Raw genomic sequence first — 22,399 nt, 5'->3', positions numbered from 1 at the left:
AGTAACTCACAAGTTCAGAAATGATAATAGGAAGTTGCAGAGTACGTGATGAGAAAGCAGGAAGCGGAAAGTGGAGAAGTTTTTTAGGGTAAAAATCCTTGTGACTTTTAAGTGCCCAATAACTGAGAACGATGCCGCATTCAGTCGGGGTCATGAAAACGAACAGACCATTCATTCAATTGCAATGGTAGCAGTTCCACTCACTGTTCAATTGGAAGACATGTCATTTTCACTATTTTTGTTTTTATTTTTGAGATACGATTTCCCCACTCTTTTTTTCTCCACTTACACTCTCCCTTTGTTTTTTAATACATTTTAATCAATTTTGTTCATTATGTTTCCTATTCTACCCTTACTCTACATCAATTTCTTTTTACTTCGCTTTTATATTAGTTCTTTTTCTTTGTACTTAATTTTCCAACTTCACTCCATTTTCAGTTTTTTTATTTTTTTTATTTTAATCGAAAATTAAGTTTTTTTTCCCCTTTAATATTGAAAATGGAGTGTAAGTTAAAAAATTAAGTATAAAGAAAAAGAAATAATACAAAAGTGTAGTAAAAAAGAAATTAATTTAGGGTAAAGATAGAATATGAAAAAGAAAGAACAAAATTGATTAAAAAGTATTAAAAAGCAAAAGGAAGTGTAAGTAGAGAAAATGAGAGTGGGGAAATTAGCTCCCTTATTTTTTTCATTTCAAACATCTCAATAACTACTCACAAAAAGACAGCTGTCCACTTAAATATTTGTCTACCAGAATGAAAGGTTAGTGTCCACTTAAATGTTTGTATATCAACTATAACATACTACTGACAGAATGTGTAAAGAATAGTGGTAAAAGTAAATCTGCCGTTGTTGATGTAGAGACTTACACTATCTGTAGGTATTTATGAATACACGAATATCACAAATGCACTTGAAAGAATTGAAAGATTTTATCTGTGAAATTTCCATGACTCCTATTGACTACCGGGGACTCTTTACTCTGTACAAAGAAAAGGAGAGAACGACTAAATAATCTTTTCAGGCAGATGTCAAACCTTCAGGTAACGATTCAACGTCAGGGTCAGGAGAAAGAAATCTTCGGCAAGCATACAAAACAGCTGAATGGAAACGATCCGGTTGGTCTATGAATACGAAGTGCCCAGCCTGCAGTTATTTATCAGAAACATGTTATTAATTGAAGCCAGTTTATCGTGTAATCGAATTAATAAGAAGCAAGAGAGTAGAAAAGAGAGGGAGAAGGAGCAAGAGAAAGTGAGAGAGTCACCTCAGGAACCCTAATTATCTCACACGGAACCTTCATATGCTTGCCAGCTTCTTGAGCCCCTTGGTAGTTCATCCAGTCTAGATAGCCATAAATGAAAGTAGTTGGCACTTTCCAATCTGGTGCACTGTACATAAAAGAGGAGGAATACATGTTTACCCTTCACTAAAAGCAATTTTATTACAACAATCTTCCCACTCTTCTATGATATTCGGAAAAGATTAGTATCATCGAATCGAACCTGTGAATAAGGGGACTCCTAGCAAACGCTCCAAAAGAAAATATATACTTTAAGCACAGCTCCCCACTAGCTTTGGCTGCTAAAGTATGGTATACATAATCTTCAATTGGAAAAAAGCAACCATCAGAATCTTGGAAGTAGGATATGTATGTTCTATACACAAACAACTGTATGTAAAATAACCTGTTAACAGTCCGGATTCCTCTTCAGTAAGCGTGGTCCCTGTTGAATAAGAACCGAATCTAGTACTGGTGTAACTCCGAACAAGATTTGGACCCAAGGGCCCTAACCCTCTGCATGGTAAACATATACAAACTTCAGAACTAAAGACGGAACAATATGAACCACTTCTTTCCCTGTTTCATCTCTAACTCATCACTAATCTTTGGACGAAATGGAGACATGAGATATAAGGTCTTAAGACCTTCTGAAGGAAGGTAGGCATACATTAACATAGATGCAAATGTACACACTGATTGTATGGCTGCAAACATGCAATGCTTGCAACACGTGTTGTAAATGTTCAAAGTGTGCAAATACCAGATGAACAAGAGACAGAATCCATAACTAGAGACAGGTGCAATGGATAACTTAAATGAATGAAATGGATACACTTACCATGCATAATACCATTGTGCAAATTGTATTGAAATTTGGGAGAGGGAAGACAAAAATATGTATTTACCTGACTAACTTCTGAGGAGTAAAATTAGACTCCCACAAATGGTTGAAAATTGCTCCTTTCCATGTTGCTTTGAACTGGGTAACCCACTGAAATTTTGTGTCTGACTCGGATGAAAACCCAGCAGGCCCCACCAAAATCAAATGCTGAACGTGCTCGGGATGCTATTACATAAATATAAATCAAGATCACAAATACAGAAACTGCCACAATCATTCCTAGATTCAAAGATCAATATGGAATAACAAATACCTTCAAAGCATACTTAGATGCAATGTACCCACCAAATGAATGCCCAAGTAATATAAAGTTGCTGAGGTTCTTGGCTTTTCGCCATTCTTCAAAAGAATCAATGAACCATGCTTCAGTTTCTGCATTGCCAATTGCAAGTTCAGAAACAAATGGAACATATTTCATTGGCATTCTTGCAAAATTATATCAAAAAACTTTTGGCAATTGGCATAGTGAGTAACATTATAACTTGTGGCACAAATATTAATATCTAATGACAGTGTAAAACTACCTTCAGTGCTTTTGCATGTAAAATCAGGCCTGCTTGAACCGCCCCAACTGTAAAGAAGATTAAACCAAGGATTTGAGAACCAAATGTCTCACAAAATAGACCCCAGAAAGCACTACCCAACATGGTACAAAAAGTTAATAATGTTTAACAGTAAACTTAAAGGGAAGCTGTGTGTATTCATGCAGTTTTTGACGTCGGAAGGAAAAGAAACCAAAGCAGGCAAAAGAGTAGCTAATTTTGATGTAACTCTAAAATAAAAGCCTGCAAACAGAACATCAGGGAGGGAGGTCTTTTACATACTAACATCAACAGAGCTAGAACAATTTGTATCCCAATAAAGTCCATAGTAGTTACCGACAACTTCGAATTGTAAAAGTTATGTTCCCTCATCATGGTGGCATAGATGTTTTAAGTTTTAAAAGTACAACCGAAAACAAAGAAGGTCGGCTGCAAATTACGGAATGAACTTAAAGCATGACAATGTTAATAACAGCTCTGAAAGAAGGGTTACAACAAAACAAGGGAACATAGAATAAATTCCAAGCATCAAGATAAAAATAGCTCACCCAAGTTGATCAATGGCAATGACCCTGAACCGACTGGCGAGGGCATCAAAATTTCTAAAGAAGAAACCTTGAGAAGCACCATATCCGTGAATCATCACAAGAGTAGGAGAACCCTCTTTGCTGTCAAATGAAACCGTGTTGATACACCTTTCTTCATTGCTTTCAGATCGAAACCACCTCACTTTGGAGCCAGGCGGTCCAGATCCTATATTCACCCGTTCTTGAACGTAAGGGGTCCTGCAAAATTCAATAAATTCGCACAATTTATCAAAATTCAACTTTTGAACCGTTCAAAAGATTGAAGAAGTTGCAACGTCAGAGCTTGATCAAACAGAACTCGTAAGAAAGTTGAGAAATTAGGCAACTTCAACTTCAAATTAGGGTTGTTAGGAAAGAAATTCAGAAAATTCATGAGGGTCATGAAACTAACAAAATCACTAGTTTCCATTTCAGTACATTTCCAACCAAAAAACAGACAAATCTGCAACCAAATGAACATGGAGGGATTGAAAGGAGAGAAACATATGTGGGTTATGATTACTTGACAAGAGAGAGGAGGCGCTTCTCGGCGGCAATGATCTTATCGGTGGAGGTGGGGATCCAACGGAGGACAGAAGGCCAGATGGATTTTGATTTTAATTTTGCATTTTCTGCAGCAACAGCAGCAGTAGAAGAAGCAGCGGAGGTTTCTCGTTGGGCGGACCTGCTAATTTCGTCGGCCATTCTCGACGAAAGTCTACGCAGGTTCATACGCTTTCAAATGACTTGTAATTTGGATTTGTCTGCGATTATAACCAACGACTTGTTTTTATATATGCCCCGCTTCTTTGCTAATTTTCGCGACTCCGACGGAGTCGGGATAGAAGAGCTTCGATTCTTCGAAGGCGGCCTGGCCAGTGCCACGTGTTAGGATCACTTACGCAATCAGTGACTATAATTCAATCAAATAAGAGGGGACCATGCCGTAGGCAACAGAAACGAACTTACCAAGTTAGCTTGTTAACGAAATGCGGAAAATTTAGCACCCAAAAAAAAAAAAAAAAAAAGGCGGAAAATGTGTAAAAATATTTTTTGGGTCCAAAGTATAAAACCAAAATTCCACCTATTTGTTGAACGTTGAAGCCATGCCGTTGGGTTCTGCTATAGAAGAACACAAGAAGAATCTTGGTTGCTGATTCCTGTTCTTGAAGATCCATCATTTGGGTTTTGTTTTCCAAAAGTTATTTTCTTTTGCGGCCCAAAATCTTGCAGTAGTTGAATGCTGGGCTCGATCCAAACACTTTAATGCACTCTTATGTTTTGTTTTGATGGACTACTTGCAAGTTCCAAACAACTTCGAAGTGACGGAATTTGTCAACTATCCTGTTTTGTTGATGTATTTAGTTGGTTGCAACTTAGTTCTGGGACGCAAAAGAGACAAAAGCATCATATTCCTTAGAAAACCATCCAACAACCAAACAAGAACAAAATCAAATCTCCAATTCTGATCATCAGTCCTTGAAAAGTCAATCATGTTCAACAATAAATCAAAGACACCCGATCCAATTTTGCATCTCAATAATTTGGATGAGAGATTTAAGTTTGGAGAAAAGGTCAACCAAGAGATCTGAGATCAAGGATGTAGGAGCAGCTTCAACTCCCAAAAATGGCAGAAGATTGAACTGAAGATTGGGATACAAGTCCCACTTAAAAGTTCCCTCTCATTTTCAAAATTCTGTTTTAGATTTTACTAATCAGGTTAGTTACATCATATGGAACTTTAGATTCAGCATAATGCCAACAAATCCAGAGAGGTAGAATACGAAGAAATGAAATTAACACAATGATACAGGCGGTATATATAATTTCCAACAAATTAATGTCAATTCGATTTCTCAATACAGGCATGGACTCATGAAACACAACTCAAACTTATTCAGAAGTACAACTAATTGCTAGCCCTATATCTACCTTTGGCGCATAACCACTACCAATTAACCTGGTAGACATCGACGGATCACTCACACCATACAAGAATCTGTAATGCACCTCCCAAAAAGAAACTACAACTTCAAACAAAACAGTAAAGTAGCTCTTAATAAATAGCAGCAACCCAACAAAACCACCTAGCACACCTTCTAGTCGGCTCTTGACTGACCCGATCGAGAAGAGAGAATGATGCCAACAATGAGACCGTACAGGGCAAGTGCTTCGGCAAAAATGAGAATGAGGATCATCCCAACAAAAAGCTTTGGCTGCTGGGCGTTGGCTCTGCATAGTACAAAAACACATTCAGAAGAGGAGACTTCCAACAAAAACGTGACAAGACACCAAAATTGGTAATGCAATACTTTCAAAACAAATGTCGTGCAAAACTAAAAACATGGTAGTAAATACTACGCTTAGCACCGAACAAACTGCTAATATCATGAACAATTCAAGCAAAATAAACCACATCAAACTCGGTTCTCAGACAATCAAATCGATATTCGCACTCTCAAGCATCTTAAACCAATACAAAACCTTTAATAACGGAGATTTGTATGTATGCGCAAATGTAGAGAGTTTACCTAACACCAGCATCACCGACAATGCCAATAGCCATACCAGCAGAGAGGCCAGCAAGGCCACAAGCGAGACCAGAGGAGAGATGGGCGTAGCCATCGAAGAGGTAATAGGATTTGGCCTTGGGATTGATGCCCGTACTGATGATGACGGCGATGATAAGGCCGTAGATACCCAGCACACCAGCCATAACCACCGGCACGATCGACTTCATCACCAGCTCCGGCCTCATCACTCCCATCGACGCCACACCTACTCCGCTCTTCGCTGTTCCGTATGCTGCTCCCATACCTGTAGAACATGCAAAGAACGCACTGGATCAAATCCCTGCGTCCGCATCAACAAAAACCCTAGATGGCTAGATCTGAACCAAATGAAAACATACATGAGAAGACAAGGGCCGCGGCGGCGCCGAGGAACCCAAAGAACGGTGCCGTTTCATCGCCGCTGAACGTTGAAGAAGACATTCTTCTCGATTTACGGACAAGATATTCTTGATCGGATCTGACCTCTGGAGTGATGGTATTCTTTTTTTCTCTCCTCTCCGCATATGCCTTTAAGCGTATGTGTTTCGCTTTCAGCCTCACAGTACGTAGGTCACGTTATTACGATTTTACCCCTGCTGTTAGAGGGCTCACTTGCGAAGAGGTGGCTGCATATCACATTGGAGAATGCTAACAACCTTCTCTCTAACTTCTCTTTTGGACCTTCTCTATATTTTACTTGACATGTGTCATTCTCCTTACACTTAAACTAATGTCATTAATATATTATACAAGCTAACTTTTGCTTTCTAACTTTACCCTTATTAAATGTATTCAATTTATCCAAAAAAAATTCACAACTTTCTTACCATCTTATTAATTATTTTTAAAAAATATATGTGATTTTTTCAAAAAAGAGGAAATGTCCCCTTTTTATTTAAACACAAAAGAAATTTTTTTTTTTCTTTCTATCTAAACCCTTTGTGTTAAAAATAAAAAAAATTGGACATTTCCTCTTAAAAGCATATATTTTCTTTAGAAAAAATAATTGATGTTAGAAAAATATCAATAAGATGATAAGAAAGTTGTGAATTTTTTTTGGATAAATTGAATACATTTAATAAGGGTAAACTTGGAAACCAAAAGTTAGCTTGTATAATATATTAATGACATTATTTTAAGTGTAAGAAGAATGACATATGTCAAGCAAAAAATAGAGAATGTCTAAAGGAGAAGGTTAGAGAGAAGGTTATTAGCATTCTTCTAAAATATTTTGGGCAACAATATAAAATTCTTGCGTCATTAATGAGTCATTCTATAATAAGTGCCTCATATATGGTCTTTAAGCAAGATTTTATCTCTTACTCATTGAATTAGACTAATAAATTTAATTTAACAATTAAGAAATAAGACCTCACCAAAGGGCATTAACAGTATGGCTCAAAAATAGGCTTTGTCAATGGCCCTACACAATTTAAGATTTACCATCTTAAAAGTTAGAAAATGCTTACTTGGGCCCAATTTTTGGGATTTCTTGTTTTTTCATATTTTATTATTAATAATTATTTTTTTGACACAAATAATGTTCTAAATTACACTAATCGCCGGGGAGAGTGACTCAAACTTGGGAATAAAAAGGTAAGCACTACCGTAATGAACTAGCCTAACCCACCGCTGCAACACTTTTTGGATTCTGAAAAAGCTTTTAACATTCCTGTTCCAATTTTTGGGTACTTCAGATGCACATTTCAAATGAAATCATTAAACCTTATTTAATATTTTTATGCAAAACATGTTTATTATTTTAAAACTCAGCTCACTTTTTCTTTTTCTTTTTTTCAATTTACGGTTGATTTTCACGAGAATTCATTTATTACAAATTACATGGCTATTGGAAGACTCCTGCAAGTTGCAACCCCATACGAGTTATTCCACACAAAGCACCAAATGATTTGCCATCCGTCAGCTGCACTAGTTGTGAGACCAACAGGAGCAAATGAAGGTTTTTAAGTGAAGAAATGGCATTACACAACTGAAGAATGAAATGATGATAATTCCGGGAGAAAAAGGTTTTTGAGTGACATGCTAGGAAACAGCAAAGAACATGTTTCACCTAACAGTATTATAAGATTACAATATGCAATAGGACGATCATCAGAAGACAGTCACTAAAGAGTAATTTTTTTTTAAAAAGGCACTAAATAGCTATCTTGAAATCATCGGGGCTGCATATAGAATGACAAATTTCAACCTCATCCCAGATGCACAGGAAGAGAGGATCATTATATTTATATGTGATGTCTTCCACCACTTGGTAACGACTCAAATGAAATAGATCCCATTACCAACTTTTGAAAATTGGGTTGAAGCCATTGAAGAAAAAGCTCATGCCAATTGTCAAAGCAACAAAGTATTAAACACATGCATGCATTCCATGGCTATGCTAGCTCCAGTAATGCCATATGGATATTAGGACTCGTAATTGAGAGAAACTAGACCTGAATCTCCTGGAAAAAGAACATCTAATGTGTGAAACAATAACATCCAGGCCATGGTCATCTGCCAACAGCTAGGCATATTAGACATAAATCAGGGACTGGATTGATCAGAGAAATGTCAAACATGTAGTTTTACACCAAAATATATTAGCATCAACATATAAGGAGATATAGAGGGCATACCTCTGTCTTCCTCTGAAGAACCAAAAATATTTTTCCCAGCCTAGCAACAACCAAAAAGAGGTGTAATCAGAGAGACTTCAAATAACAAAATCGATAAAAGTGTAGAGAATATCAACTACCTTCTGATTGTGAGACGTTCATGCAATATATGACAGATGAAACCTGGCATTCCATTGTGCAAATCCCAAACATAATTGAAGCTAAAACTGAATACAGCCTCTGTATACATGCATATTCTTAGATGATAACAGAACATCTATCACAAAATACCTCCACTTATTTTCTGGATGTCCATGTAATACCCCAATAATATGTATGCTTTCAAGTTAATCACTACTTTGGAAGTTGGAAAAGACAAGTTGAATTAATAGAGCATGCATTATGCACAGACAAGCCTCCCCAGCCAGGTTGAATTATACACTCAGAGAAGACAAAGTTCATAAAGCAGATATTTCAGCCCAGAAAGGCTGCTAAAATGCAACATGCAACTCCTCTGCTCGATTTAATGGAGAAAAAAAGTGAAGTTAGTGATTTCTGTTAGGTGAAAGAGTAATCATAACATATCAAAGTACTTTGGCTACCATGGAAAAATGTTCTGTATTCTTGTTGCACTAACACAATCCTACACTGTACACATTGGAAAAATTGATTTAAAAAAAAGTCAGGAATAATTAGTCTCCTCGTTGAGGATCGCTGAATGAAAAATAGGGTCTTAGGTCTTAAATTTCCAGCCCTATAAATACATCCTCGATGTATGACAAGCCAATTTCTGAGAGCAATCTGCTATCATCTCCATACCACATTGATGCCCGAAACTGAAATGTACAAAGCAACTTGCTTCGAGCTATACTCCCATTTGCACCAAAAAATGGTTACCCCTGTTGCACTGGCCAATTATAAGTGAATTTCAAGAATCCACCAAATTTGATTTGAAAGGCAACAAACCATGCCCGTTCTTCCATTGCACCTTCAAAATCATTAAAAAGCTTATTGGCAGTTTGAATAACAAACCGATTCGATACCATCTGTGCCCCACCACTGCCTGCTTATGCTGTGAATTCATCCAGGAACAACAGAAAGACTTCTGCATGTGTTGTACAGAAGTCCATGCAAAAACACAGGTCAATCATCCCAAAGGACAATCAAGATTTCACAGCGGGCTTCACTGCCATGTGCCTCTCGATCAATTTGTCCACAAATGCACGAATCTGCATGTGTTTTAAGGCATTGAAGAAAACTTGGTAAGAAGAAGCCAATGATAAAACATCACAAGATACCATAAAAAGATAATAGCAGCAACATTACTTATAGAAAAAACTTTCTTTGTTTGCCAAAAAGTTGATGTACAAAAATTTCAATTAAAATATTAAGGTGCCAATGATATTTATTTGTTCTTTTCTCTACTGGCTGAAGCAACCCAATCTCAGTTGGAAAAGGTTTCAAACCTCAGCCAGGAAATTCACTTTAGTGACAGATAAAGCCCATGTGGATGACTGCTTTAGTCACCAATAGAAATCACTGAAAAAACCTCATTGGATTATATGGATAGACGAATATGATGTTTACCAACACACTAATGGAAGAGTACCTTGTTTCTGCGCTTGAAATCAAGAAACCCAGAAACAGCCATGGCTTTCTCTGCGTCTGTGGCCTGCTCCATGACCTGAAAATTGAATTCCCTAAAATGTTAAAGACTAAAAAAAAAAAAAAGGGGAATAGTTGCGAACAGGAAGGAAATAGACGTAGAAGTGATGGAAAATAACTAACCTTGGTAGCACTTTTCTTCATGATTGACTTGTATCCATCTCTATCTATCTTTTTAGCTTTATAAAGGGGCATAAGCAATGATGCAACATAATCAACAACGGCCTGTTTGATTTGGTCTGCTCCCCGATGATGATTTTTTAATGACTCCTTGTTTACAGTAACTTGCGAAACAGAGCTCTCATTTACTATCCCTTCATGCTTCCAGCTGAGTTTTTTTGAAGTCGTATTTGAATCTTCCTCGTCATTTATATACGGTGCTGGATGGAAGAAATCAGGGTCCGCTGCAGCTGCTTGAGATTGCCACATCTCAATGGCATGATAGTCCTTTATCCCGACACTACCAGCTGTATCAACCCATGCTTTTGTATAAATACTGCTGTCGACAGCAGCGCTCTCCCCTGAGTGCTCTCTGAAATTCAATTGACTAGCAGTCTCATTTGGATGGCTCCGCTGGGAGAGGTTATCGACTGACATTCTTGAACTATCAAGATTGACACAAGCAGCGGAGAAATCAACAGACCAGTTCCTAACTTTGCAGTTCCTTGAGTCTATTTCTGATATACAGTCTTGTCTACCCAAATCACCGCCAGACCACTTCCTCCTAAAATCATACTCATCTATTTGAGGGTACTGATCTCTTCGAGCAAACTTATGAAATGAGGGGATCTTAGGAAGATGAAGCAACGTACTGCTCTTGGCTTCTGAAGATGCATATGCCTACAGTGTACAACAATATGTCAACAACTGAATTCCTATGGAACAAAATGCACAAAGAGAAGCGAGAGGTAGAGGGAGAGGAGGAAGGGAAGGGAGAGAGAGAGAGAGAGAGAGAGAGAGAGAGATTTGCAAATGAGAAAAGCAGTAATATTTCCCACTACATTGACTAGAGCACGAAGAGCGACAAACCTCGGCAGCTGCAAGTGCTGCTGCACGGGCTGCTTCAGCGGCAGCAATGGCAGCTCGTTCTGCTTCTGTCATAGCAAAGTTGTTCACCTCTGGCTTAGTATCTGGTCTGCCTGTTGAACCTCGAGACCTTGATGAATTGATTTCCAATTTTGAGGAATTTACTGCTTCAATTTTGATGGCTTTGCCATTCACTTTCTTAACAGCATTCAAAGGCAAATGGTTTGCAGTGGATGCTGAATCCTGCAAGCTTCCTTTGTGCTCCAGAGCACCATGAAACGTATGTAGAGGTGGCTTTCCAGAAGATGGATCTCTGATTGGTTTTCTCTTAAATGAATCTACTGCAGCTGCTTGCCTTGACAATTTCAATCCACCATTAGAAGCTTTTTCCTTGCGAAAAACTTCAAGCCACACACTGACCAGCTGACTTGCTATCGCACGTATATCACGGCTAGTATGTACACAAACTTTTTCTTTTACAGTTTTACCTATGCCTGCACCAACAAATAGAGAGATTAACTGACTTTAAAGAAACACATTTTCAACAACACATTCTTCAACAAGAAGAAAAGTTGACAAACTTATTTTTATGCAAGGATTATGCATATGTATCTGCATTCACATGTGTGTTGTATACAGTACACGTGTATATTATGCATATGCAATTGAAACTTGCAATATACATGATTTTCAGATCTTGAACTAGACTCTGCAATTCTACACCCGTGAAATGAGCATGCACTAGTTTGACAATGGAAGCACAGATAATTCAAAGCATCCAGTTGAAACAACCTACAACCACCATGGTTCAAAAGCATAAAGAAGCAGAAAATAATTTAACTATTATTTTCAACACACACTCGCATTTAGCTCACTGGGCACACTTCTTCATGCACATAGGAAAGCCAGTAGATATATATCCAGAATAAGGAGATGATACCAGACAAGCGCACAGCCAGTAGGTCTGTTGAAACAAGCACAAGGAGCCTAACACAATGCCGCAATAGTTGAGTTCCGGCCTTCCCCATCGAGTCCTGTTATAATTACAAAATTTATATCCTCAGAAAATTTGTCTAAGTAAACAAACATTAGATGCTGTCAACGGCTAAGAAAATATACATGAACATATTTTAAATTCATCTTCATTGAATGATAGATAATACAGTATAAATGCAAAATTACCAGTATCCACGAGTTGAGTGTAGTCAGCCCTTCTTTGGTTCCAGCAACGGACTTCAAGGTTTCAACAGGAAGACTCAACAACTCTTTGACCAGATGCAACCTTCCTTTAGTGGTTTTTGAGTTAAAGAACATGTCCTGGAGAAGGGCTTCCCTGTTCTTGTAAAGGACATTGGAAAGTTCAACTGCATCTAGTCTCCTTGTTATGTCCCTAACTTCATCCCTTTCAGAGTCTGACTGTCTCTGTATAGCCTCAATTGCCTCTACTTCTGCTGTGTGATCATTTCCAGTAGTCAGTATGTCAATTATGCGCACTGCCTCCCGAAGTCCACTCATCATTGCACCACCAACAGTGTCAGGATGCTCCTTGCAGGTAGCTTCACCAGCAAAAAATAAGCAGTTCTCAACAGGCTTCCCTAATATATCATAGTCTTCTCCAGAAGCTCCAACAGCAACATATGAGTAGGCACCATAGCTGAAGGGATCCCTACCCCAATCTGTCACAACTGATGCAACAGGGTCAGGTACTGAAGCTTCTCCAAACAATTTGCGAAGAACCACTAATGCATGGTTAACATGATCAGAAGAGCTCATATTTTGGCCATCAATAGCTGCCTTACCAACCAATAAAGCTATGAGAACAGGAGCCCCAACAGTTTTCCTGATATTCCAGAACATAAAGCACTGTCCCCTCAGGTCTGTTTCCTCAGCAGTAGCTCCAAAGTAATCGACGGAGTCATCCCAAAAGACATCCGGAAATTCCAAAACTACTTTATTAAGAACTCCAAACCCAAGCTGCTGGATGGAAGAATGTTTCCAATGGGGCAATGGTGGCGAAAACTTTATGGTTTCTGCTTTTAAGCACCCAAGAGGTACTGTAATCAAGACAGCATCACCTAAAAAATCATTGCCATTTGATGTGGAAACTTTGACTTTGTTACACTGGTTAGTATTTAATCCAGCATTCTTGATGCCATATGAAATATCAGTAACTACATGATTCAAGTGAATGCAAAGTCCTTCTCCAAGAGACTCAACAACAGTGCTGTAACCCCCTTTAATCATACAATGAGCTCCTCCAAAGCCACCATAAACATCATCTTGGTTCCAGTTGGGGAGAGATACTTCCTTCAGCAGAGCAGCACAACCATATTCCAAGTTAGCAAAATGCCAATCCATAACCCTTCTCTCAAGAGGACTCAAAAGCTCTTGCTCATGCAGTTCTTTTTCTTTAACACTAGTCCCTGTTTGTGCCATACGCCGCCTCTTAAGGGCATATTCTAAACCTTCCTCTAGAGACATTCTCATGGCATGTTCCCCCTCCTGGGCAACAAGCAATACCATGTCATCAAGAAGGCTGTTGAACTCTGCTTCCAAAGCTTCATCCAGATCGGCAGGAACTTTTGCACCAGTTGTTATATCATAAAGAGGGCAATCACTATTTAATACAGTCAATTCAAGGCCCAACTGAGCGCAAACTAATGAGGATGGATCTGGTCGTCTTTCAGTTGCCCAATCAGCCTCAACACCAGTTATAATGCTAGCACCAAGATCCACTGGAACTGATAAAGATGACCGGTCTGTGTAAACACGACCCCCTATTCTACTCCTAGCTTCCAGTATAGTGACGGAAAAACCCTGGCGTTGCAAGTGGCGTGCAGCAGTTAAGCCAGCAGGACCAGCACCTATGACAATGATTTCCATTCTGACTTCTGGACCACATTGCGGATTACTATTCCTCACTGCATGATCATGTGATGCAGACTGAATACTATGCGATACATTCTTCATCTCTGGAGTAGCAACAGGGACAGCTCCACCACCCAATGCCTCACCAGTTGGATCACTACTTGAAAAATCCATATTGTCTAATCTATTTTGTAGCCTTGCATCACCACTACTGTTTTCCTGGTAAGCAGAATTGCAATCAACATGGTTTGTTGCATTCGATAATGCCAATTCCACAGCTGTAATAAGTCCATTGTCATTTGTGGCTCTCCGCGTCACGTTTTCGTTCTCAATTAGAACACCATTCTTCACATCAACTGAAGTTTTTGAACTCTTAACCTGGCCAATGATAAAGGAAACTCCATCCTCTGAATCAGCAACTGAAACTCCAGAAATTTCCTCGAAATTTTTTTCTCTTAAAATTTTGTAGTCATGTTTAGAACCAGGTTCTGCTTTATCCTTCTCGCAAGCAATTCCAACATTTATATAGCCCTGTCCAAGTTTTGATACATTTAAAAAACGAGACAAGCTGATACTATATGAAATGCAAGTATAAGAACTAATGAAAAAAAGAAGAATAGAAAAAGAATGAGGATACTGATCAATCTTGGCAAGAAATGAGGGTACAAGGGAACATACAAAAAATCCATAGATTACGTGACAAACTTACACTGAGATCAAGAAATGCATAAATATCCCTAATTAGGGAAGCACGAGGTGGTTCACCAGCACAAGCCGTATCTGTTACCCCACAGTCTGTGAGAGGCAAAATTCGACTAACATCTTTACTCCACAGAGCAAGGATCTGATTCCTGTATTGCACCAAGGAATAAATTACCGAACTACATAGAGCTTATCAAGGCAGACAACTAAACCACAGGAAATTAATTTGGGATCTTCATTGAAAAATGGATGAGAGTTTCATTCAAATAGAATAGAAGACCAGAACTCAAAAAATTGGACAAGATGACTTAAAGAAGGAACAAATCTGAAGCAACTGCCAATAATGCAAAAAAAATAATAATAATAAGCAGCATCAAAATTTTATAAGAAAAATCAGACCCTCTAAGGACAAACGGAACTTTTAACATTAGTAGGATGTAACAGAAAACCAAAAGATTTAAATATTAGCAAGAGTTTCAAAGTAAAATAAAAAAAATTAGCAGCTAACATTAGTGTCTAGTAAGATACAACTCAAATGACACACCCGGTGTTATTTTACAGGAGGGTCTCAGAATTAATAACTAACCTGCATTCCAAATAGTCTTGAATCCCACCTCTACGCTTCAAGATCTCCTTGAATTTGATCTTCTCAACAGGACCAACTGCATGAGCTTTAAGACCAGCAGACACTGCTGCAGCCTCACCACTTTCAGCCTCTGTACCAATACTTGAAGAGGAATCAAACTTCACTCTTGTTCTAAATGAATTGTCACTATCCAGACCTTGATCATTTATCAAGACCTCCCAATCAGCATCCCCCTCATAAGCCATGTCTCCATGCCTACGCTTTCTAACATTGCGCACTACACGCTGGACAGCTGATAGCTTAGTGTCTTTGTTTTCGACATCAGGTAGAGATACTGTGTCTTCTGGGCAACTCTCATTTTCATATGTACACAGAGGCGGAGAGGCTCCATCAGCTTCTTCATCAATGATGAGATAATCATGATTTGGACCATTTCTCTCTTTGGATGCTTCATCAGAGGATAGATCTTGACGTATAGCAGAGCTGCCCTTCTGGATGGGAGCAGTAGATTTGTTTGAATGGACACAGGTTTCAAAGGATTCCTCTTGGTGATTCAACTGGTTAGCATAGCCAAGTTTTTGGGCTCTACTAGAAGTGATATCAAGTGAAGATAACCGACTATCGGCTATTACAGCCTTTTCCTCCGGTAAAGAATGTGAAGCAAGGCCTGGCTCCTCAGTGCAAGAAATTAGACCATTACAAATATTGTGAGTTTCTTCCATCTTCAGTGTGCCAGAAGCAAAGCTACACAACGGATGTTGAGTATGCTGGGAAAAGTTTTGACATCGATCAGAATCAAGCTCATCTTCCATCTTCACATGGTATGTCAAGGAATTCTGTGGTAGATGTGATGAGGACACCAAGCGTTTGTCCTCGGACATATCCAAAACATCCTTCGACTCAATGCAGAAGGCATCAGTAAAACCTCCTTTGGAGTCACGGTCACCAACCCCATGTACATCTTCCATCTGTTTTGGACAAGGAATCGAATGATGCCTTTCTACATCATACTTCGTCAGAGTACTTAAGTCTACCATAGAGCAGTGCTTCAATCCGTCCTCAAAAGTTTGTGTTTTATGTGTCAAATGTTTGCTGTCTCCATCATTAACTTTATCAGAGTTGCATGGCCCCTCTTGAAAATTTGAACCATAAGGATCCACTATGGCTTCATTGTTCATCACAGGCATGGTGTTTCCTGTAACACCTTCCGAACTAGGGTTCAATCCATCCTCCAAAACCTGAGAACCATTATTTTCTTTAGGACTCGAAGAGGTACGAGACTTTTTAGTAAAACCAGATTGTGCCTTCCGGAAAATTGCTGATAATGAATCTTCTGGATGATGATCCAAAGAGCTATTAGAACCTTCCCCATATCCCCGAGACTCAGAAACTTTGGGTCTCTTTCCCTTTCCCTTAAGCTTGTTTTCTACCTCCATATCGATAGTCACATCAGATCCATCATCAACCATGACCGGACCTTTCTCTAGCACCATTGACACTGATTTTTCATCCAACCCCCCATCCTCCACAGGCCCATTAGAGGACCGGTCCAAAGACTGTACAACATCCCTTCCCCTAATAGTTCCAGCCCCAGAATCTTTCTTAGGACCCTTCAACTTCTTCCTCAAACTTGCCAAGGTATCATCCAGCCCCCCCAAATCCTCTTCTTCGTCCTCAACCTTCCTGCTCCTTTCGCTGACACCCTCTAACCGTGGCTTAACCTTCTTAGGGTTTCGCTGCCTCTTCAACTTCAACAGTGACCCAATTGGCTCATCATCATCTGAATTAATATTAGCCTCGATTAACTTAGATCTTCGCTTAAATCCAGACTTCTTCTCCTCTCCGTCCATTTTGTTAACCGTAGCTTTCAAGAGAATACAGTCTTCCGTAACCCTAGCCCAGCTTCAGTGCCCAAATCGGGGAAACCAATCATCACCTTCCACTTCTCTATTCTCAAAAAATTAAAGCTCATGTTTCGCATGCACTCTCCCCAAGCAATTCAACTACAATAGCGAAAATTTGAGACCACGCCTAGAAATCCCAATACCCATCAAATCGCAGATATTCACAAATATGATGCCAAATCAAATCCTTGATAAGTTTCTGCCAATGAGTACGCTCTTATCCACCTTCTGTCAATGGCTTGTCTCTACTTTAAGTCCTTTATCGATAAAATCTAACATTGAAAAAAAAAAAGGAAAAGGAATTAAAAATACAAAATCTACCTAGGGTTTTTAATATAGATACTAAGCCCTAATGAGAGGAAGGGAGATGGGTTGGGGATGTCAGACCTGTGCGCGCCGAAGCTCCAGCACGGTGGCGTTAATGGATTTGTCGAAGAGTGTGAGGTGCGCACGTTAGCTTCTCGCCGTAGAACTGGGAAGGTCGGCTCTATAAAGTGCGCCGCGGGAGAAATTAAAAATTGTGAAATAAAAGGAAATATAAATTATAGAAAAGAAAAAAGTATTGACGAAGGCTTTTTCGCGACACGATTTGTGCGTGCGAGCGACGAAACTTTGGAAATAAGAAGAGACTACGGAGAATGCGTTTGGAACCACTAAAAACGTTTCATATAAATTCGAGTCGAATACTACTTTGTTTGTTTTTCTCTGTTCATATTAAATTTTAACACGCAAGCAATGATTTGCAAATAAAGAATTTGAGTTATATTTAAAATCCTCATAAAAGAAAAGGGGTTATCTTTGAATTTTTATATATTTCAGTAAACTATTAAGGTATGGAAAATATTTTTCAAAAGCCATAGAAGGTACTTAAAAATCTCTACTATTATGAAACCATGTTGAAACTTCACCACCACCCAAACAATTGGAAAACAACATATTTCAAACAAAACAAAAAATCAAGAACTAATGTGAAATTTATATTTAAAGTTCACAAGGGTATTATGTTAAAAAAAACCATTGTGCAAACTCATGTATTACTTTGGATCAATATGTCATTAAACTAAGTCTTACGTTTGAAACCTTCATACCCATTCATTCATAGTTATACGTATACATTGGCGTAATACCAACTCATATGAACTTCCGATCGTTAATAATATAGTTTAGGATCAATAAACCCTAATTATATGGTCGTGACACTTTTGGATCAATAATATTTCAATCATTAATTACTATGCATTTTTTTTAATTTATACAAAAAATCATTTATTCTCATGTATGCTTTTACCTATTAGGCAGAAGTACAAAACTTTTACTATATTTTTTCTAGCTTCAACTCCCCTCAATGATTTTATAAGGGTCAGTTTGGCATTACTGTGTTGTGAACATAATTGCTGTCAAATTTGCTGTGAGAGAGTAGTTTGGCGTTTGGTAAATTTTTGTTAAAAGTGTTGTTGGTATTGATTTTACTCATAATCAGAAAATGATTGCCAATTAATCATTAAATCCAGCTCCGCTTCGAAATTGATTCATGCATAATCAGAAAATAAAAGCACCACATTAGCTGTTTTTCCTTATAGCTTTCTCTCACAGCAATTTTTAACAATAAGTGATTTTCTCACAGTTTACCAAACAGGTTGGGCTTCCCAAATTTTTTAAAAAATCACTTATCACCCCAAATAAGCAATGTCAAATGGGCACTAAATCTTTTTTTATACAAGAGCTATCCGAGGGAGGGAGATTTGAATACATGACCTTAAATGAATGGGTAAATGCTCTTAATTACTTCAACTATAAAAAAAATTTAAAAAAATCTCATCCTTTTTTACTAGGCATGGATCCAATTAATGGGCTTTTTCAAATAGGGTGTATTGATCATAGAGATGGCATGTCAGTTCTCCAAACAATTCTAAGTTGTCACATTACAAAACATATCCAAATAGTCATCTTTTTATTGGGCCTGAAAACCAAACAGCCCATTAGAGCACTTCCACTCATTTGTCATGGCAAAGGACAAGGGCAAGGCAATAGTTGTTACTATTCACGTGAATAGTAGCAGCACTTGCAAAAGACAAGGTGCGTTTCCACCTATTGCCATGGCAAATTGCAAATACTATTCACTTTTAGTTTTTTTTTAAAATAATAATAATAACCTAAACAATTAATTTGGAGAAGATTTTCGGTTTCCACATGTCAATATTTATTATAAAATTCATAACTCATAATTCGAATTACTTTTTCGGATAAGATTTTCAAATAAGATTCTCGGTTGTCACGTGTCGATATTGATGATAAAATACAAATCTCAAATTTCATATAAGATTTTAGGATAAGATTCTCGGGTGCCACGTGTCGATATTTATTATAAAATACAAATCTCAAATAAGATTTTCACCCTCTAAAATCGCCCCACGTGTCATCTCTATCTTATAAATCTCTCTATAAAACCATAGGCTCAACTCATACCTCTCACACCATATCTTCTCTATCTTTTCATTTCTCAAATTTTAGATTTCATACTTCACTCTCAATGTTAGACATGTGGAGATGCTTTGAGAAGTAAGAACGAGAAATTAAAGAAAAAAGGCGTAGGCGAGCTAAAGAAAAAAGAGTGCAGCAAGAAGAAGATGAACAAGTTGCTATTGCAGTGCGTTTGCTCGATCTACCAAGCCAAGGTCGCCGCTGTGGTTCACAAGTAGGTCGTGGCCCGAACGTGGACAGACTATGGCTGGCCATGGTACGGTACGGTATGGTATTGAGCTCGTACCGCTATAGATATCGGAAATAGAACCGATATGGTACTGTATATGACAGGACCCGCCCCGGAATTCCCGAAAACCGGAGCGAATCCAGTCTCGTTACCGACATCTCCCCGATGTCGGGCCCACTTACTAAGAATCGAGACTTTCTACCAAAAATTTTGGCAGAGTCTCCCCTGTAAATTGAGCATTTCCCCAAAAATTCAACCTGCAACACAATTTAAAGTACTCAACCAGCAGCATGCTTTAAAGCAATTAAACAGTTTACAACAAAGACCTCCGGCCTCAAAGATCAACCCTAGCAAGGGCGATAACAGAGCATATCTAAGGAGTTTAATAAACCAAGCAAGAAAATCCGAATGCATCCCAAATCATCAAAATCAAATAAATATTTATATAGGTCAAAACCAAACCAAAGCCAGATGCCAAGTCCGAAATCCAACAGAACACTAAACAAACCCACCAATTAAATATTATAAGTCCCAAACCAAACTCTCGAAAGCGTACCCATTGGCACGACCGGCAAGGAAGTATCCTCACCGAAAAATAAGAATAAATGAATAGTTATATACATATGTAAATTTATATATAATAAGAGATATATATACATATATAATAATAATATAAATATGACCAACACCTAGTTGTACCGGGGAAACAATCCAACCGGGGGATTGTTTGACTAGTCACCATGGCAGAGTCCCCATGAAGAGTCCTCAATTCACCATGTAACTAGGGAACGAGCCGTCCAACCGGGGGACTAACTCTCAGCCAGCACGTACAGTCGATACCCTCAAAACTTGTACGTCTGTGACCAGTCCTACACGCGCAGACTACCCAATCAAGGGTCTACAGCAACATCCCGTCAAGGATGCCCCGAGTATCTCAAGTATCCGTATCCAAGTTCCAAATCAGGGGAGGTACATAGGGTAGTGCTTATAGCACTCCAAACTGACATTCTATACTCAACACTTTCCAAAATCTCATCTCAACAACCCAAGTACCCCACACATAGCCAAACATATATATAAATTCTCAAAATCCATATACATACTCAAGATACTCAAATATGTCAAAACCCAAAATATATTTCTAAAGCCTCATAAAAATATCACTTTCAACAATTGAATAAATAATATATCCAAAATACCATTTAAAACATCATGCATAAAATTTCCCAAAATCCTTATAAAATATACTTTCAAAATCCAACTATGCCAAAGCGCTAAACAAACATCAAATTCAATCCACGAATATAATATATTCAATAAATCATTAAAAACGTTAAGCATAAATCTTTCATCCATAAAACCATGCATAAGATTTGAAAACAAAGTCCACTCACAAGTAGTCCCACACTGCCTGACCCTGAGAGGGTCCCGCCTGCTGCGAATGGGTGGTCGGAGTACCTATTTCAGAATACAAATACGGGATTAATATAAAGGGTTTCGAACGAGAACTTGAATTAAAATCCTAATTTCCCGGGTTTCTAGCGAGTGTACGAAGAACGGAACAAACTGGAAGTTCCTAAGAGTTCCACAAGGTTTAAGACACAAGTCCCGTAAGTTTGGTCCAAAAAGGACGGTTAGATCGCTCACGATCGAACGGTTATCGAAAAATCTTCAAACTTTAAATTATTGAATCGGAACATCCGGGGCTCCGATTCATGATCCGTGAAATCCTACTCGTTCCTAGGAAAGTCTAGAGTAACATAAATTGGAATGGAGTCGATCCAACGGTCGGAACCTATCGAACCCGGATAACGCATACTATGCGAAAATCCGTTCGATAGTCAAACGATGTCCGAATTGAGATCCGTAAAATCCTACGCACTCGTGACAACCAGGAGATCGCATTGGGACAAAAATTCACGTTTGCTACAGTGCCCACGCGCCGCCACACGCGCTGGCAGCGCGTGGGTGTCCAAAGCGATAACCCTTCGCCGGAAAAACTCAACACCTCGGCTCAAGACTCCTACCCTAGGTACAACACCCTATTTGGAGTCACTTTTGTTCTTGGGCTTACCCCAAAAACTGACCGGAAGTGGCCGGAATCGGAAACCCAAAACCGGCCAAAACCTAAGTTGAAATTCAGTTAATCTACGCTCAAAATTAACGAAATCCTACCCAACCATCAGCTAGAGCATGGAAAATAGGTAGAAAACCATACCTTACTCGTCCAATTTGGTGGAGAAATGAGAGAGAACGAAGGGCCGAAAGTTTTGCAAAAATCTGTCCAAACCGCTACCTTTCGTGGCTGATTCCGGCGTGCACGGCGGCGGATCGAGGCGGTGGTTGGGTGGAATGGAAAGTAGGGAGTGTGGTGGTTCCAACGGAACCGGTGCCGCCCCAAGTGGCGGCGTGTGGTGGCGGTGGTGGAGGCGTGAAGGTGGGGTCGTAGCAAGTCGAAACTGAAAAAAAAATGG

The 22,399-nt window shown here is 38.7% G+C and overlaps 6 protein-coding genes across 7 annotated transcripts; all 6 read right to left on the bottom strand.

The window, feature by feature from the left end:
* Window positions 1–728: 728 nt before the first annotated feature.
* On the bottom strand, window positions 729–4,186 carry LOC117612993 (1-acylglycerol-3-phosphate O-acyltransferase-like). Its single transcript, XM_034341632.1, has 9 exons — window positions 3,818–4,186; window positions 3,277–3,513; window positions 2,711–2,757; window positions 2,440–2,558; window positions 2,191–2,351; window positions 1,689–1,798; window positions 1,506–1,605; window positions 1,268–1,391; window positions 729–1,146 (listed from the first exon to the last, which is right to left on the bottom strand). Exons 1-9 carry the CDS (start codon window positions 4,024–4,026, stop codon window positions 1,021–1,023), a joined length of 1,233 nt encoding a protein of 410 aa, XP_034197523.1. The 5' UTR covers window positions 4,027–4,186; the 3' UTR covers window positions 729–1,020.
* LOC117617947 (1-acylglycerol-3-phosphate O-acyltransferase-like) lies at window positions 1,021–3,999 on the bottom strand. Its single transcript, XM_034347587.1, has 9 exons — window positions 3,818–3,999; window positions 3,277–3,513; window positions 2,711–2,757; window positions 2,440–2,558; window positions 2,191–2,351; window positions 1,689–1,798; window positions 1,506–1,605; window positions 1,268–1,391; window positions 1,021–1,146 (listed from the first exon to the last, which is right to left on the bottom strand). Exons 1-9 carry the CDS (start codon window positions 3,997–3,999, stop codon window positions 1,021–1,023), a joined length of 1,206 nt encoding a protein of 401 aa, XP_034203478.1.
* Window positions 4,187–5,085: 899 nt separating the features above from the next.
* LOC117612998 (V-type proton ATPase 16 kDa proteolipid subunit) lies at window positions 5,086–6,393 on the bottom strand. 2 transcript variants are annotated; one of them, XM_034341645.1, is made up of 3 exons: window positions 6,206–6,390; window positions 5,826–6,111; window positions 5,086–5,526 (listed from the first exon to the last, which is right to left on the bottom strand). In XM_034341645.1, the coding sequence occupies exons 1-3, from the start codon at window positions 6,285–6,287 to the stop codon at window positions 5,394–5,396; spliced, it is 501 nt and encodes a 166-aa protein (XP_034197536.1). In that variant the 5' UTR covers window positions 6,288–6,390; the 3' UTR covers window positions 5,086–5,393. The 2 variants fall into 2 exon arrangements, with proteins under 2 accessions (XP_034197536.1, XP_034197543.1); XM_034341652.1 differs by having other exon boundaries at window positions 5,091–5,526; window positions 5,826–6,107; window positions 6,202–6,393.
* On the bottom strand, window positions 5,394–6,287 carry LOC117617937 (V-type proton ATPase 16 kDa proteolipid subunit). The gene is made up of 3 exons (XM_034347575.1): window positions 6,206–6,287; window positions 5,826–6,111; window positions 5,394–5,526 (listed from the first exon to the last, which is right to left on the bottom strand). The coding sequence occupies exons 1-3, from the start codon at window positions 6,285–6,287 to the stop codon at window positions 5,394–5,396; spliced, it is 501 nt and encodes a 166-aa protein (XP_034203466.1).
* A 2,593-nt stretch (window positions 6,394–8,986) lies between the features above and the next one.
* On the bottom strand, window positions 8,987–17,837 carry LOC117612963 (lysine-specific histone demethylase 1 homolog 3-like). The gene is made up of 9 exons (XM_034341592.1): window positions 17,603–17,837; window positions 15,312–17,487; window positions 14,733–14,874; window positions 12,338–14,554; window positions 12,096–12,189; window positions 11,159–11,649; window positions 10,253–10,969; window positions 10,074–10,148; window positions 8,987–9,693 (listed from the first exon to the last, which is right to left on the bottom strand). Exons 2-9 carry the CDS (start codon window positions 17,159–17,161, stop codon window positions 9,628–9,630), a joined length of 5,652 nt encoding a protein of 1,883 aa, XP_034197483.1. The 5' UTR covers window positions 17,162–17,487; window positions 17,603–17,837; the 3' UTR covers window positions 8,987–9,627.
* On the bottom strand, window positions 9,628–17,161 carry LOC117617929 (lysine-specific histone demethylase 1 homolog 3-like). The gene is made up of 8 exons (XM_034347562.1): window positions 15,312–17,161; window positions 14,733–14,874; window positions 12,338–14,554; window positions 12,096–12,189; window positions 11,159–11,649; window positions 10,253–10,969; window positions 10,074–10,148; window positions 9,628–9,693 (listed from the first exon to the last, which is right to left on the bottom strand). Exons 1-8 carry the CDS (start codon window positions 17,159–17,161, stop codon window positions 9,628–9,630), a joined length of 5,652 nt encoding a protein of 1,883 aa, XP_034203453.1.
* Window positions 17,838–22,399: the final 4,562 nt, after the last annotated feature.

This window comes from Prunus dulcis, chromosome 1, assembly GCF_902201215.1.
Source record: "Prunus dulcis chromosome 1, ALMONDv2, whole genome shotgun sequence".
NCBI classification, from domain to species: Eukaryota; Viridiplantae; Streptophyta; class Magnoliopsida; order Rosales; family Rosaceae; genus Prunus; species Prunus dulcis.
This window is presented reverse-complemented; position numbering and strand designations above follow the sequence as displayed.